The sequence below is a fragment of the Brachionichthys hirsutus genome, chromosome 22, assembly GCF_040956055.1.
Source record: "Brachionichthys hirsutus isolate HB-005 chromosome 22, CSIRO-AGI_Bhir_v1, whole genome shotgun sequence".
Taxonomy (NCBI): domain Eukaryota; kingdom Metazoa; phylum Chordata; class Actinopteri; order Lophiiformes; family Brachionichthyidae; genus Brachionichthys; species Brachionichthys hirsutus.
In genome coordinates this window covers 6,138,107-6,151,694 of record NC_090918.1, presented here as the reverse complement: position 1 = coordinate 6,151,694, position 13,588 = coordinate 6,138,107, and the positions used below count along the sequence as shown (strand labels likewise).

At 50.4% G+C, this 13,588-nt stretch overlaps 2 protein-coding genes across 4 annotated transcripts; both read left to right on the top strand.

Moving 5' to 3' along the window:
- The first annotated feature begins 125 nt into the window (after nucleotides 1–125).
- Nucleotides 126–1,884, top strand: zcrb1 (zinc finger CCHC-type and RNA binding motif 1). 3 transcript variants are annotated; one of them, XM_068755187.1, is made up of 8 exons: nucleotides 126–200; nucleotides 308–400; nucleotides 534–562; nucleotides 693–804; nucleotides 891–998; nucleotides 1,106–1,218; nucleotides 1,303–1,378; nucleotides 1,522–1,884. In XM_068755187.1, the coding sequence occupies exons 2-8, from the start codon at nucleotides 317–319 to the stop codon at nucleotides 1,648–1,650; spliced, it is 651 nt and encodes a 216-aa protein (XP_068611288.1). In that variant the 5' UTR covers nucleotides 126–200; nucleotides 308–316; the 3' UTR covers nucleotides 1,651–1,884. The 3 variants fall into 3 exon arrangements, with proteins under 3 accessions (XP_068611288.1, XP_068611289.1, XP_068611287.1); XM_068755188.1 differs by having other exon boundaries at nucleotides 132–400; nucleotides 1,525–1,884; XM_068755186.1 differs by having other exon boundaries at nucleotides 132–400.
- A 1,003-nt stretch (nucleotides 1,885–2,887) lies between these two features.
- On the top strand, nucleotides 2,888–12,279 carry yaf2 (YY1 associated factor 2). Its single transcript, XM_068755301.1, has 4 exons — nucleotides 2,888–3,011; nucleotides 3,459–3,584; nucleotides 11,769–11,924; nucleotides 12,027–12,279. The coding sequence occupies exons 1-4, from the start codon at nucleotides 2,986–2,988 to the stop codon at nucleotides 12,277–12,279; spliced, it is 561 nt and encodes a 186-aa protein (XP_068611402.1). The 5' UTR covers nucleotides 2,888–2,985.
- The last annotated feature ends 1,309 nt before the right edge of the window (nucleotides 12,280–13,588 follow it).

The window sequence follows — 13,588 nt, the reverse complement described above, 5'->3', positions numbered from 1 at the left end:
CGAAGGAAATCCCAAATGCTTAGCCCGTTTCAGCTAGCCCAGATTTAGCCATGTACCACGGCTCTTTTATTGGCCGAGGAATCTGCTTGCGTCATCACAACGCGCCGCACGCAGCCGCTGCGTTTTGTTTTTGTTTGCTGAGACATTAGCCGCTTGAAAACACACACGTTTTGTATGATTTATCTGCGAAGACTCTGTTGGTGGGTGATTCGATTATCGCGTTGTTTTAAATAATGTTAAAACTGTTAGCGCTGCGTTCAATTATGCGTCTGTTAGCTTGCTAGCGTTGAAGCTGCGGCGTTTTCAGGTATTCAGTATGAGCGGGGGGCTAGCGCCGAGCAAAAGCACCGTGTATGTGTCCAACCTGCCGTTCTCTCTGACCAACAATGACCTGCACAAGGTACGTTACTCTCTCAAAGTCTTTATCTGTCATTTGAAATGACGTCAGTGAGAATATTGTTCGTCAAAAAAAAAATCCACAATCGCTCCTTAACCAAAGCAACCAATGACACTTCGCTTTTGTCTCATTCCAGCTATTTACCAAGTATGGACAAGTTGTAAAGTAAGTAACAAATCTGTCATAATTTATCGCTTTTAACAGATTTTATATCGCTCTGTGCAAAGCAACATAAGAGGTTAAGGAAGACAAACCCCATCAACATTGATTTAAAGGCTCTGAAACCTTTTTCCAGGGTTACAATCGTTAAGGACAAAGACACTCGCCAGAGTAAAGGGGTGGCGTTCGTTCTCTTCCTGGACAGAGAATCGGCTCGTAACTGCGTCCGAGCCGTGAACAACAAGCAGGCGAGTCTATTTCACATTAACGCCATTGCTTCTCATAGTAGCCTTCGTGCCTGTCTTTTAATGGATAATGACTTTCTGTCTGGCAGTTGTTTGGGAGAACGGTGAAGGCGAGCATCGCCGTCGACAACGGGCGAGCAACCGAGTTCATAAGGAGACGGAGCTACACAGACAAGTCTAAATGTTACGAGTGTGGGGTCAGTGCGTCGTTCAGATTTTTGTGGAGCTGCCATATTTTATTTTAAACTACAAAGTTGTACATTTGTCTCTCTTTTCTGTCCCTTTTAATGCCTTCGTGTAACAGGATACAGGCCATCTGAGCTACGCGTGCCCTAAAAACATTCTTGGGGAAAGGGAACCTCCAAAGAAGAAAGAAAAGAAGAAGAAGAATAAAAAGGCGCAACAACCCGAGCATGTGTGAGTATTTATTTCATAGTAGATATTGTGAGATATTTAGTTGCGTACTTTTATTTTAATTGTAACTCTTGCGTCTTTTTATAGTGAAGAAGAAAATGAAAGTGAAGAAGAGGGAGAGGACCCAACATTGGATAGTTTGAGCCAAGCTATTGCTTTTCAGGTACGTTTGCTGATATGGAAAACTGAATGTTTTATTTTTTTGGATGCAAACTATTATAAATACAGCAACTGAGGCTATTTTTAAAGTGATGCGTTTTTTTTTATTAATTTATTTCATTGCCTTCTCCTGTTGTCAAACTCCAGCAGGCTCACGTGGAGCAAGAGCAACACAAGAGGTCTCAAGCGGACGCTGCCTCAACATCCTCAGACTCTAGGAAGCCAAGAATCAAAAAGAGTGCATACTTCAGTGATGAGGAAGAGCTCAGTGACTAATACACAATTAAAACAATGCCAAAAAGTCTTGTGTAAAAAAAAAGAATCTTCCAGTTGCACTGATATAGTCAACCATTGTCCTTCTTGTACATAGAAATAGGATATTTTTATGTTTCTAAATATGCTCTTGTTGGGTTAATTTCATTGGTGTTTGGCCACATAATAAAGTCCATATGAGACGAATCATGCTGAAATTGTAGTGGTTGGATTATTTCTCTATTGTTTTGTCAAAATGTGCAACAATTTCTTTTAAATATATCATTAAAAGTATCTTTACCAAAAACCTTCCATAGCAAAAGTGTTTTCATGACGTCACTATTTGAATGAGCGATGTTGAATCACTTGAGGGACCCAAGGAAGATGTAATATTTAAAGTAAATCTTAAATAGTGACTAAAACGCAGCATTTTGTAATTTACCTGCAGTAAAAATCGCATCATAGAGAGAAGATTGGGATTCCACTCGGTTTTCCTCGATACGACATGGTTCTGGAATAACCCCCCCCCCCCCCCCCCCCATCCCGTCACGATGTGCGCTGCTTTGTAATGTGGGCTTTGGTGCTGGCTTGCGTCAGCACGCTAATAAAGCGAGGGCTTCCCCGATGATTTGTGCGCCTCTTAGGATCTGCTGCGGCATTTCTGCAGTCCGCGGCTCAGACGCAGAGATGGAGGGATGTGAGAGGATTCCCAGCACAGAGAGCTGATATGAGCGGTAGCCCCATTAACGCATCATTAGACGGGAGATTAGCTTCTAAGGGGTTTTGCTGCATTCGACGCTGTCGGAATAAAAAAAAATATCTTTCTTGAGAACCGATTTTCTATTTTTTTATTCCTTTTTTTCCCTCATTTGGTAGAAAATATTCTACATTCTTTGATTTACAATTTTAATAGCAGTGAATCGCGCATCGTCCAACGACCGAATCTCGTACGATAGACTGCATATTTAGTTTTTTGTTTTTTTTCTCCAAATGACAACTGAAAGCGCAGCGTTTATGTTGAATCGAACCTGATAACTGCACACGTTTATCTCGCTAGCAAACACGGTGTGCAAAACAAGCTCGTGTTTGCGTCGCTGACGAAATGAAACACTCGGTGTTCATATATACGACGTTATCTTGGGGCGTGAACGCAGCGGAGATTCATCAAAAGGAATGTCAGCCTCGGAAGCAAACCAGCCTCTGATTGGCCACCGCGAGTCACGTGACCATTTCCCAAAGCGGAGTTTCCACGACAGCTGGAAGCCGAGCGGCTCGGACGCATCGCTTCTTTTGCTAAAATAATCGAAAATAACGCGGCCTGTGCTCGTATCAGCGCCCCCAAAGATACCCTGGTCTGGCATGGGCGACAAGAGGAGTCCCACAAGGTAACGACCGGGTCGGAGTGTGACGTATTTAAGCTAGCAGAGGGGAGCGGACATCGACAGGCGGCACGGGGGAAAAAGGGTTTTCTCCATGGTCTCTCTCTCTCTCTCTCTCTCTCCCGGCGCTCTTTCTCTCGCTCTCATTGCGTGTGTGTTTGTGCGCGTGTCGGTGCGCGCGCGCGCGCGGGTGCTAAAACCTCATCGCCAATTACAGTGTCGGATCACAGCGCGATTGCAGATGATTCCCTAAATCCTATCGGCTAGCCCAGATGTTAGCTCCCGATAGCCTCCGCAGATGCTCGCCTCCTCTCTCCCCCCCCCACTCTCTCCCCCCTCTCCCTCTCTCTCTCCCCCCCTCTCTCTCCCCCCCCTCTCTCTCCCCCCCTCTCTCTCTCCCTCCATTTCTTTTCGTTTCTTGTAATCATTTTCTGTTTATTTACTGTTTCAAAGGCCGAAGCGTCAACCGAAGCCCTCCTCCGACGAGGGGTTTTGGGACTGCAGCGTGTGCACGTACAAGAACACGGCGGAAGCTTTTAAGTGCATGATGTGTGACGTCAGGAAGGGGACGTCAACGAGGTAAGGCGATTGATATACGTTACCGGTGGTCTCTCTCTCTCTCTCCCCCCCCCCCCCCCCCCCCCCCTGCAGAATGATGAGCAGTTTAATCTGACTATCATCATATCATGCTTTTTTCATGATGCTGGTAACTGCAGTCCAGGATACTAAACAAGCTAACGAACACGCTGCAGGCTAGTTTCTGTTCAGCAGTTTCTGTGTTGCTTTATTCTGGTTCTGTGTTGCTTTATTCTGGTTCTGTGTTGCTTTATTCTGGTTCTGTGTTGCTTTATTCTGGTTCTGTGTTGCTTTATTCTGGGTTCTGTGTTGCTTTATTCTGGGTTCTGTGTTGCTTTATTCTGGGTTCTGTGTTGCTTTATTCTGGGTTCTGTGTTGCTTTATTCTGGGTTCTGTGTTGCTTTATTCTGGGTTCTGTGTTGCTTTATTCTGGTTCTGTGTTGCTTTATTCTGCGTTCTGTGTTGCTTTATTCTGGGTTCTGTGTTGCTTTATTCTGGGTTCTGTGTTGCTTTATTCTGCATTCTGTGTTTCTTTATTCTGGGTTCTGTGTTGCTTTATTCTGCGTTCTGTGTTGCTTTATTCTGGGTTCTGTGTTGCTTTATTCTGGGTTCTGTGTTGCTTTATTCTGGGTTCTGTGTTGCTTTAGGGTTCTGTGTTGCTTTATTCTGCATTCTGTGTTGCTTTATTCTGGTTCTGTGTTTCTTTATTCTGGGTTCCGTGTTGCTTTATTCTGGGTTCTGTGTTGCTTTATTCTGGGTTCCGTGTTGCTTTATTCTGGGTTCTGTGTTGCTTTATTCTGGGTTCCGTGTTGCTTTATTCTGCGTTCTGTGCAGAGGACGTCACGCTCGCTCTCGTCTTCCTGCTTCTGACCTCTGTAAAACGAGGAAGAGGGATCGCCTGCACCTTAAGCACATCCATCCATCTTGTTGTCCCAGAGATATTTGTAACCGAGGGGGGGGGGGGGGGTGCCTCTTAAACACACACACACACACACACACACACACACCGTACGAGTGCATCCAAACACAAAGCCTTGCAGGTACACGCTCTGCCCGTTGTCCTGACATCAGAGGCTTGAGGCAGGAAACGACTGTTTTTCCCTAAGTGGCCGTCATTATCGGAATGAAAACGGGAGCGTGTGAAGGAGAGGAAGTGCAGAGAGGAAGTGCCTGTTGTTCTCCCTCTTTAATGCATCACCAAATATTCTCTCCATCACCGATACCTTCTTGATTTAAGGCGGCAGCAACAGCCCTTCAGTGCATTTGTCAGCTTTGATGCCTTTTCAGAATTGTGGTATTTTCTCATGTTGGTGCATGCACTTGAGTGAGTGCGTGTGTGTGTGTGTGCGCGTGTGTGTGTGTGTGTGTGTGTGTGTGGGAGAGGGAGGGCTTGTTGTGAAAAGAGGTTGTTAGAGCAGCTGCCAGACAGACAGCCGTAGCTCATTACTATGCAACAGCTTAATCAGCCTGCTGTCATGAGAGGCACGCACACACACGCACGCACACACACACACACTTACAGATGCACTCAACGTGCACACACTCGCGTTCGCTCACACAAAGCAGACATTAAACGGTGGATGTGCTGGTGTCGATTGTTCCGGACGCTCCGGGGATTCTGTTTCTGCTTTCATCAAACCAGCGGCTTCGCTTCGTGAACGCCCCCCCACCCCCCCCCCCCCCCACAAAAAGCCGTGACGCCCGTAAAGCGGCTGTAAGGGAAGCGTCGCCCTCTTGTCCTCGCGCGATGCTCTCTCACCAAAATGCTAATTCAGCCAGACGTTATGCTTTTTCAGCGCGTCTTCCTTTTTGTTTTTCTGTCTGTCAAACGTCACGCCAGTGGACTGTGTGCGTTCGTTAAACGGCGTGATGGTTGCTTCAAAAATACGAGACTCGTGACCGATGGTCTTGTCAGATTATGTCAAACGGTTCTAATTCCATGCGGCGGTGGCGTCCTGTTGTTTATCCATGGCGCCATCTTGTTTACCGGCCACATGTTAGCAGAACGCTTCCGTAGAGGATCGCCTGACCTTTCACCCTAGGCGCAAAGCAGAGGGAGGCTCGGGGACTATCCAGGGCAGAAGATGAATTCTTCTTCTGCGAAAAAGTTGCTACTGGAAGTGAGATGAGGAAGAAGGACAAGACGAAACGATTCCCCCCTCTGGAAGCCATAAAAAAAGCCCGCGCACTTCGTACGGAAGCAAATAGCCGTTCTGCGGGGATGCTAGCGCCGCAGCAAAATGGCCGCGCGGGTGGTTTTGCAGCCGCCGGACCGCCAAACGCAAACGGACGAGCGATCAAGCTGGAGGTAGCAAAGGGAAAACAGGATGCGGAATATAAATGGAAGGCACGGCCAACTCCCCCGCTGGCTACCAAACCAACCCCACTGAGATATTGCTGCGAGTTAATGCTCGGCGAAGGCGTGAAGACCCAGCGGTCGGCAAAGAATCTCCAAAAGCTTGAAGGTCGCAGGTTTAAAAGCCCGGAGTGTGTTCCGGGGGGAATCGGTGTAAATCACAAAAGTAAAAGGGCCCAACTTAACGGCGCTAAAGCGCGGCTTTTCCCCCGGCCGGGATCCGTTTCTGTGCGGCAACGACGAAGGGTGAATAAAGCCGACGTTTCAGAGGGTATCCGTGGAATGTTTGCGTGTGCGTAAGTGTGAGTGTTCCTGATGGGAAGAGACGGCGAGCTACAGGATACTTAAAGAGCCGCATTGTCGAGTTCGATGGCGCGATCGGACTCGCTAGCTGGCTGATGTTCTGCAAAATCCGTCTGCAAAGTGGGAACTCCTGCAACGAGGAAGTCGAATCTGAAGCCAGCGAGACCTGCCCAAACGGCCGCGGAGAAGTTAAAGCGGTCTCCGACGGGCTTCGGGATTACAACGTATCGCACGGGCGTTTCTTCATCTCCCTGCCACCCTGCCGCTCATTTGCAGCGCAGTTATTTGGTGCTACGTATACTCTGTCTGATGGGTGCAAGGTCACGGGTTTTATTTCTGCGCCAGCCTGCATGCCCAGGAGGGGAAGCACATCCTGGAGCAGGACGATGAAAGGGGCCTCCCAGCGCAACCATTACGGTGACCGGAACGTCGCTGTGCGGTGGCGCCGGGGGGGGGCGGCGTACCTGTCTCGCGTTGGGCGCTAAAGCTGAAAATGTGAAGTGTGTGTGCGACCTCCTGCGGCGCTTCGCCCACGCCACCTGCGTCTGCTCGCCGAGCCGAGCACCGTCGAGTCGGTCCGCCCGCGAGGGAAACACTCCGGAGCTTGTTTAGCAGCAATCTGCTTCTGCAGGTCAGAACACTGAGCTGGATCACGTTGCTATCGGTTCTCTCTCTCTCTCTCTCTCTCTCCGCCTTTGGTTTGTGTTCCCTCTGTCCTCGCGTTACCTCCCGTGTTTTCACAGCTATTTCATGTTTGCTCTTCCGTCCGCCTCCCTTTCCTCGCCGCCTCCAGTCGTAGAATTTACCTGGGGGGCGTGTTTTCGGTGACGGATTGACCAACCGAGCGTGAGATTTTCTGTTCTGGTTGAGAACCTGTCAGCGTTGGCCTGTTGTTGTTTTTAGATGTTTTATCATCCTCCACACGAGATCGCCTTCGCAGGTCATGTGTAGCGCCCCCCTCCCATCGAACTTGGCTGTAGTTATGTTGTGCGTTCGATTGCAGCCGGTTCAGACTCGTCCTTTTCTCGTTTGCATGTTATTAAAGTGATTTAATAACATGCAAACACGACGCACGAAATAAAAGTGGGTGCCCGGAAACATTTTCCTCACAAGAAAAATGTCCCCCCCCCGTATCCGGCGGTGTTGAAATCCGTGTTGACGTGAAATTAGATCATTAGAAAGGTGACGAGAAGCTCTGATGAACAGGGGGGGGGGGGGGGCAGAGGGTGCAAAACAAGCGATTCCAGCAAAGCAAGATCTATAAAAGATGGCCGACGTTCGATGGCCGCGCCGGGTTCGGCTGCGCCCGCCCTGCACGCCGAGGACAATGAAGCCGGCTGCCATCGCGTCACTGTGGCTCAAGATTATGGCGACGTGACGGGCCTGTAATTGCTGCGGTGACACTGATGCGTGACACACACGCGTGTGTGTGTGTGTGTGTGTGTGTGCGTGGGCGGGCCCGCCCGAACGAGCAAGGAGGCCGGAGTGGTGTGGCTAGCAGGTTGTAGAAGGTGTCATAAACCATAGGACATCGAGCGCCATCTGTCTCGCTCTCTCTTCCACACACACGCACGCACACACGCACGCACACGCACACACAGGCTGGTCGCATGTACAGGCGAGGAGAGGCATTAATCATCGCTTTGGAGCAGCTTACGACCCGCTGATGGAAAACCTGACATGCGTACACCTCGATGGAGGGTGTTCAGCAGGGCGTAAAATAAGCTATTTCACGAGCACCTCGCCATCATCACAGAGCGGCGTGATGAGATCTGTGTGTGGAGGCGCAGTCCATCATCTGTCCTGTCGGCTGTTTGCTCATCGCACGCAGTACTGGAGGGGGGGGGGGGGGGGTGTATGTTGGCAAGGAGTCCGAACATCTGCAGAAATCTCTGCCGCCGCGGTTCGGCTGTCTGTGGAGGAAGTATTTCAAAACGAAGCAGAACGTTTGTGTTTTTAAAAGCTCACATCTCGACCTTCCTCTGCACAAACGCTTCGCCTGCGTGCGGGTTGGTGGTTCCTTTCGTTGGTGGAGATGAATCGGCTTGTAGGCGTACGTTGGGAGAAAGTAGGTCTCCATCAGAGTGTATCTGGAAGTCGTGTGTTTCTATCTTTTGGCAGCTTCAATGATATGTTTGAATAAAAAAAATCAAAAGACTCCAACTTGAATGTGGTCGTCCGTGGGACTGGACCCGTGTCTCCTCTGGAGGATGCAAGGGTCCTAAAAATGTCGGCAGGAAGTGGTTCATCCGGAAGGATGTGACCTCCTGAATCCTTCGCCCGGCAGCGCTGTCTGTTTTTTGTGGGGGTGTTTGTCGGCTCCAGATGACTCTTTTTACAGCGTGTCCTGGTTTGTCTGGAAACACATTCTGGCTCTTCCAGGCCGCCGCGCCGTCTGCGTCACCGCCGAGTGTCCGAAGACGATGACCCGCTCGCCCGCCCAAAATTATCCTGAGTCGCCTGAATTTGTGATGGACGAACATTTCCTTTCAAATCAGGATTGGAGGACGGATATTGTTCTGCTGCCGGGGGGGGGGGGGCGGAGGCGGAGTGCAAGGTCAATCGGTGCATCCGGAGGAGGACGGGGAGTGCGAAATCCCAGAGAGGGTAGTGGAGGGAGATAGGGGGGGGGTGACATACTTGTGAAAGGGTCACCCAGAGTTCCCCTGTGAGGGATCAGCGACGACGACGGCAGTTAAGCGTCCAAACCCTTCCAGTCTGCAGCGCCGGACGGGTAAAAGTAGAAGCTGTAAATAATTATGGGCTGGGGAGCTTCTAAGAGAGAATTCCGCTCATCGTATTTAACTGAAGCAAGATGGCACAGATGCTTCTGATCCGCACGCACAGTCAGAGGCATGTTCGCCTGACGGCCAATTAAAAGCCTCGAAATAAAGGCCGTGATTCATGGCCCGTCCTTTTCATAATCCTCCCGCCGATTGGTGAACGGAGCTCCTGCTGACGGCCCGGCGTTCCCGGCGCGGGACTCCGTTAGCCGCCGGATAACAGATAACCGGAGTGGAGCAAACGTTGTTTGGAACAAGAGCTCCAAACAACGTCTGCCAGAAGCAAAAGGCCGTTCTATTAGGCTCCGAATCGATGGAGGGAGGCAAACACACAGTCGGGAGGAGCTAAGTGCTAAGATTGGGTTAGCCGAGGCCGCTTCACCCCGGCAGAATATTAGGCTGTCCCGTCTCCACTTTCACCTCATGGCTATTGAACCGGCTCTATTAGCCAGAATATATGTATATATGAGGGATGTGGAAACAGAATACGGTGTTAATATTCCTACCGGCCCTAAAGACTGGGGCTATAATTAGCCTCAGGTGACATTTCTGTTGATCACACTTCAAGCAAAACATCCTAATGAGGCGGCGGCAGTTCTGTTGAGAGAAAGGGAAGCACGTTTGGCGTCTAATGAACAGAGAGACGGATGAAAGAAGAAGGCAGGCCGGTCGGCGCTTCTTCGCTAACCTTTAGCCTCGAGGGCGTTCCGGTCGGCTCTGTTGTGACGGTCGCTGTTCTCGCGTGAGCCTCCGAAAACGCCAGTGGAACAGCCGTCTCTTCATCGCGTCGGGGCTGGGGGGGGGCAGAAGGATGTCAGGACAGAGGAGCTAATTACTGGAGCTGCAAACCGGAGGACTCTGAGAGCTTTTTATTTAAAGGGCGTCAGCAGTTCTGCGGAGTCGTGCTGACGAGTCGGACGTGTTGGAGGATCTCCACGTCTCCTCCCCATCGCAGTTATGTAGGCCAAGAGATCCATTTGCATTTCACTTTTACTGCGTGTTCTGTGAAGCCAGTGTTGACTTGAAAAGGGGGGAAAGAAAAAAAAAAAAAAGATTATTTAAAGCTTGAGCCCCAATTTGGGTCATTCCACTACTTTTTAAACAACAGCTTTACCCAAAGAGCAAGACAGAAGCGCCAGCAACTGGAATTAAGCTAAATAGGTCGCGTGTTGCACGGCAACGCCTTTCTCATCGCGTACGTCCATCTTGTGGATGGATTTTTATTCTACGACTTTGGCGTTCGTGCTTCTTTGTGCTTTCGCACGCTTGTTTTTTTTTTTGAAGGGGTCGGTCCACAAAGGCGTGACTCCGACGCCCACGCTAGGACGCGGCTGCAGCTTTTCATTGTAGGTCAGGATACATACGACATTTATCAGCTGATAGCGGTAACCGGACCGAGCCGGAGCAGATTAAACGGCACAACGAGGCCGTTGTGTCTCCGACCGGAGAACCAACCGAAGCCCAGGCGAAGCCGAATCGTCCTGCGTCTGCAGGCGCACGCGGCCTCCGTGTAATTGGCTTAAAGTTAACATTTAATGTGATTGGACGGTCCTGAGCTGCGCTAAGAACATAAAGTCGACAAAAGGTGTCGAATGACGGAAATTATCAGTTTTTTTTAGTTCTGATTACAAATACGTCCTGCTCAACGGGGCTCAGGAAGCAGACTGCGCTCTTCTTCTGTTCTCACCATGCCCTCACACTTCATCTGCTCACTGCAGTGCGTGTGTGTGTGTGCGTGCGTGTGTGTGTGTGTGTGTGTGTTGCTAGCATTGTGTGGATTCTATTTTCTTAATTTTCATCCCACATGAGGACATTGTTGATTTTATAGGACTGTTAAGACTAAGGTTGAGGAATACATTACCTGAAGTATAAGAACTTCTAAATGTGTGTGTGTGTGTGCGTGCACAAGTATGCAGCACACATGTCTCATTAGCCTTTATGCAGCATGCATAGGTTTCGTGCTTGCCCTGGATGTGCACACACACACACACACACCCCTTTGGCTTTAGCAGCGATGCGTTCAGGTGCATTCGTACATACCGGTACTGTATAACGATAGGCTTGGACATGTTTGGGTTTGTGCATGTAAAATCAGGCATTAGCTGTGCAGCAGCCCCTCAACAGATGGCCTTTTCAACACGCTCGGCTCCTGCCAATCCCAAAACACGGATAGACCCCCCCCCCCCCCCACACACACACACACAGAACTACGATCTCAGCCTCCGTGCATCTAAATCACTGCCGGATTTCGTAGCGTATCATTTGCTAAAGATGACACTCGTCGGGTGTGATTTCTCAGTTCGCTGTGTTTGATGTCGGAGGAAGGAAACGGCTTCGTCCTCCCTCGCCATCGGGGAGCGCCGTTTCCCTGTCACCAGCGATCTCTCCTGCTGAGCGGCACGTGATTCACAACTTTTTTGCGTTTGTTAAAAACAGATGCGGGCTTCGTCGCGGAGCGCTGAAACGAGCCTGCGCCGGTCCACCGCGTCCCGCTGGGTCGTGCTTTGATTCCGGAGGTACTGGGCGTGTTTGTGGGAACACTTCAGCGCCATCCTAACCGGCGCTGGCAGCCATTATTGACTCCTGATTACGGCGGTGTTCTAGCATGAAGCTTTGTGTTCACTGTGATTTTCCCTCTCGTTAATCAGCCTCTCTCTCTCTCTCTCTCTCTCTCTCTCTCTCTCTCTCTCTCTCTCTCTTTCTTTCTTTATTTTTTTTGTCCCCGCGACCCTTTCCCCGGATCAGGAAGCCTCGTCCCGTCTCGCAGCTCGTCTCCCAGCAGCAGGTAACGCAGCAGTTCGTTTTGCCCTCGCAGCCCAAAAAGGAGAAGAAGGAGAGAGCGGAGCGAGAGAAGAGCGACAGAGAGCCGACGCTCAAGAAGAACGGTCACAAGAAGATGAGGTAAACGAGCGGCGTTCGGAATGCGTGGGTAAATTGCGATTTGGTCGTCATAACGCCCGTGACGCGTTCTAAATGTTTCTGTTTTGTTGGTTTTCTCGGAAGGCCGAGGTTAAAAAACATCGACCGGAGCAGCGCGCAGCACCTGGAGGTGACGGTCGGAGACCTGACGGTCATCATAACGGACTTTAAGGAGAAGGCCAAGCCCCCGTCGACCTCGGCGACGTCGTCCAGCGCCGCCTCCATGGCCGACCACCACAGTCAGAACGGTTCCAGCTCAGAAAACACAGAGAAGGGTCTCTCCCGCTCCTCCTCGCCTCGAGGAGAGGGGAGCTCCGTCAACGGGGAGTCCCACTGAGCCGAACCTCCCCCAGGCCGCCGCCCACATCCCACCTTCACATCCCTCAGGACTCCGGTGGAGCTTCCTGCCTCCGCTGCTGCCCCACCCCCCACCCACCACCACCCTCTTATGATCTCCCATTCATCACCGCAAGCCTGATTTTGACGACTTTAATCGGTTTGGAGATTCTCCACAGCCCTCGACTCCGCCGTTCACAAAGCAATAGGCATTTTGTTCCTCCTCCTTACGTTTTTCGGCGATCTGCGTTTCCACTCGGACAAACCGGGCGGATCCCCGCGTGCTGCGCCGAAGCTCGCTGCTCCGGGTCTGTTTCGATTGAGACGAACTGCTTCAGGTCTGACCTGAGACGCGTCTCTGAAACCGTCTGGACAAGCTTCACGGTCCCGTCTGGCTTCCTTCGGACGCACCTCGTCCGTCAACGGTTGTTTTTATGAAATGTGCAGCCCAGCCGGCGTGACCTCCTCTTCCTCCTGGTGGAGTCTTCACCTCCCTCCTCAGTGTCCCCACGGTGAACCTTCAGCCTCACAATGAAGCGTCGCCTTCCGGACTGCCTCTGTTCCGCAGTGACTTTTTGGCACAGCTCTACTATTTTCGAGCGATGCTCGGAGGAGGTTAAGTTCCGGTAACGTTTGTTCCGTTTGTGCGAAGGCACCGGGCACGTCTCGATTAAAAGAAAGACCATTGCAAAAGTGATAAAGGAAGGTATAGTATATGAATTTAAAGGATAATACCGGTGTGCTTGTCCATTATGGCCGTTTCGTTTGCGTCTTGAGGCAAATTTGAGACAGCGTGAACATTTTTTTTTTTTTTGCAGAAGTTCATTTTTGCACAACAATCAAACCTGAGATATTTTTCACGTAAAAACACGCAGGGAAAGGAACCTTCCGGCTGCGTGCCGCTAACAAGCTCGTGCTAACGGAGGAGATTATCGGAGATGTTAGCAGCTCTTAGTCCGCAGCTAAGCAGCGCTCAAAGTGGGCTAAGTACTGAGCTAGCTTTGACCGGAAGGCCGGAAAGCTTTTATCACTTGCATCCCTCCCACTGGACAACGCGTGAAAGTTTAGAAGTTCCTCGGAGGATTTCACCAGGGGTCTGCTTTTATTTTCTTTACCAAGAGACCGGGTTTATGGCCATAAAGTTTATCTCAAAGACTCCAAAGGAAACGCTGATCGCACGGAGACTGAGAAGAAGGTGGTCAAAGCGGCTACGAGTCGACGCCGGTGTCCTTTAAGTCTCTACTGCACAAGCAATCCTGCACATTGCTCCCCGGCGCCTGAGGATGGACCTCGCCATTCCGACTCACCAT

What these genes read in the sequence shown, in the direction of transcription:
- yaf2 (XM_068755301.1), top strand. Translation starts at nt 2,986, where the DNA reads ATGGGCGACAAGAGGAGTCCCACAAG. An exon ending in GACAAGAGGAGTCCCACAAG is followed by an intron (nt 3,012 to 3,458) that starts GTAACGACCGGG and finishes ACTGTTTCAAAG; the next exon opens with GCCGAAGCGTCAACCGAAGC. An exon ending in AACGGTCACAAGAAGATGAG is followed by an intron (nt 11,925 to 12,026) that starts GTAAACGAGCGG and finishes TTTTCTCGGAAG; the next exon opens with GCCGAGGTTAAAAAACATCG.
- zcrb1 (XM_068755187.1), top strand. Translation starts at nt 317, where the DNA reads ATGAGCGGGGGGCTAGCGCCGAGCAAAAGCACCGTGTATGTGTCCAAC. An exon ending in CCAACAATGACCTGCACAAG is followed by an intron (nt 401 to 533) that starts GTACGTTACTCT and finishes GTCTCATTCCAG; the next exon opens with CTATTTACCAAGTATGGACA. An exon ending in AAGTATGGACAAGTTGTAAA is followed by an intron (nt 563 to 692) that starts GTAAGTAACAAA and finishes ACCTTTTTCCAG; the next exon opens with GGTTACAATCGTTAAGGACA.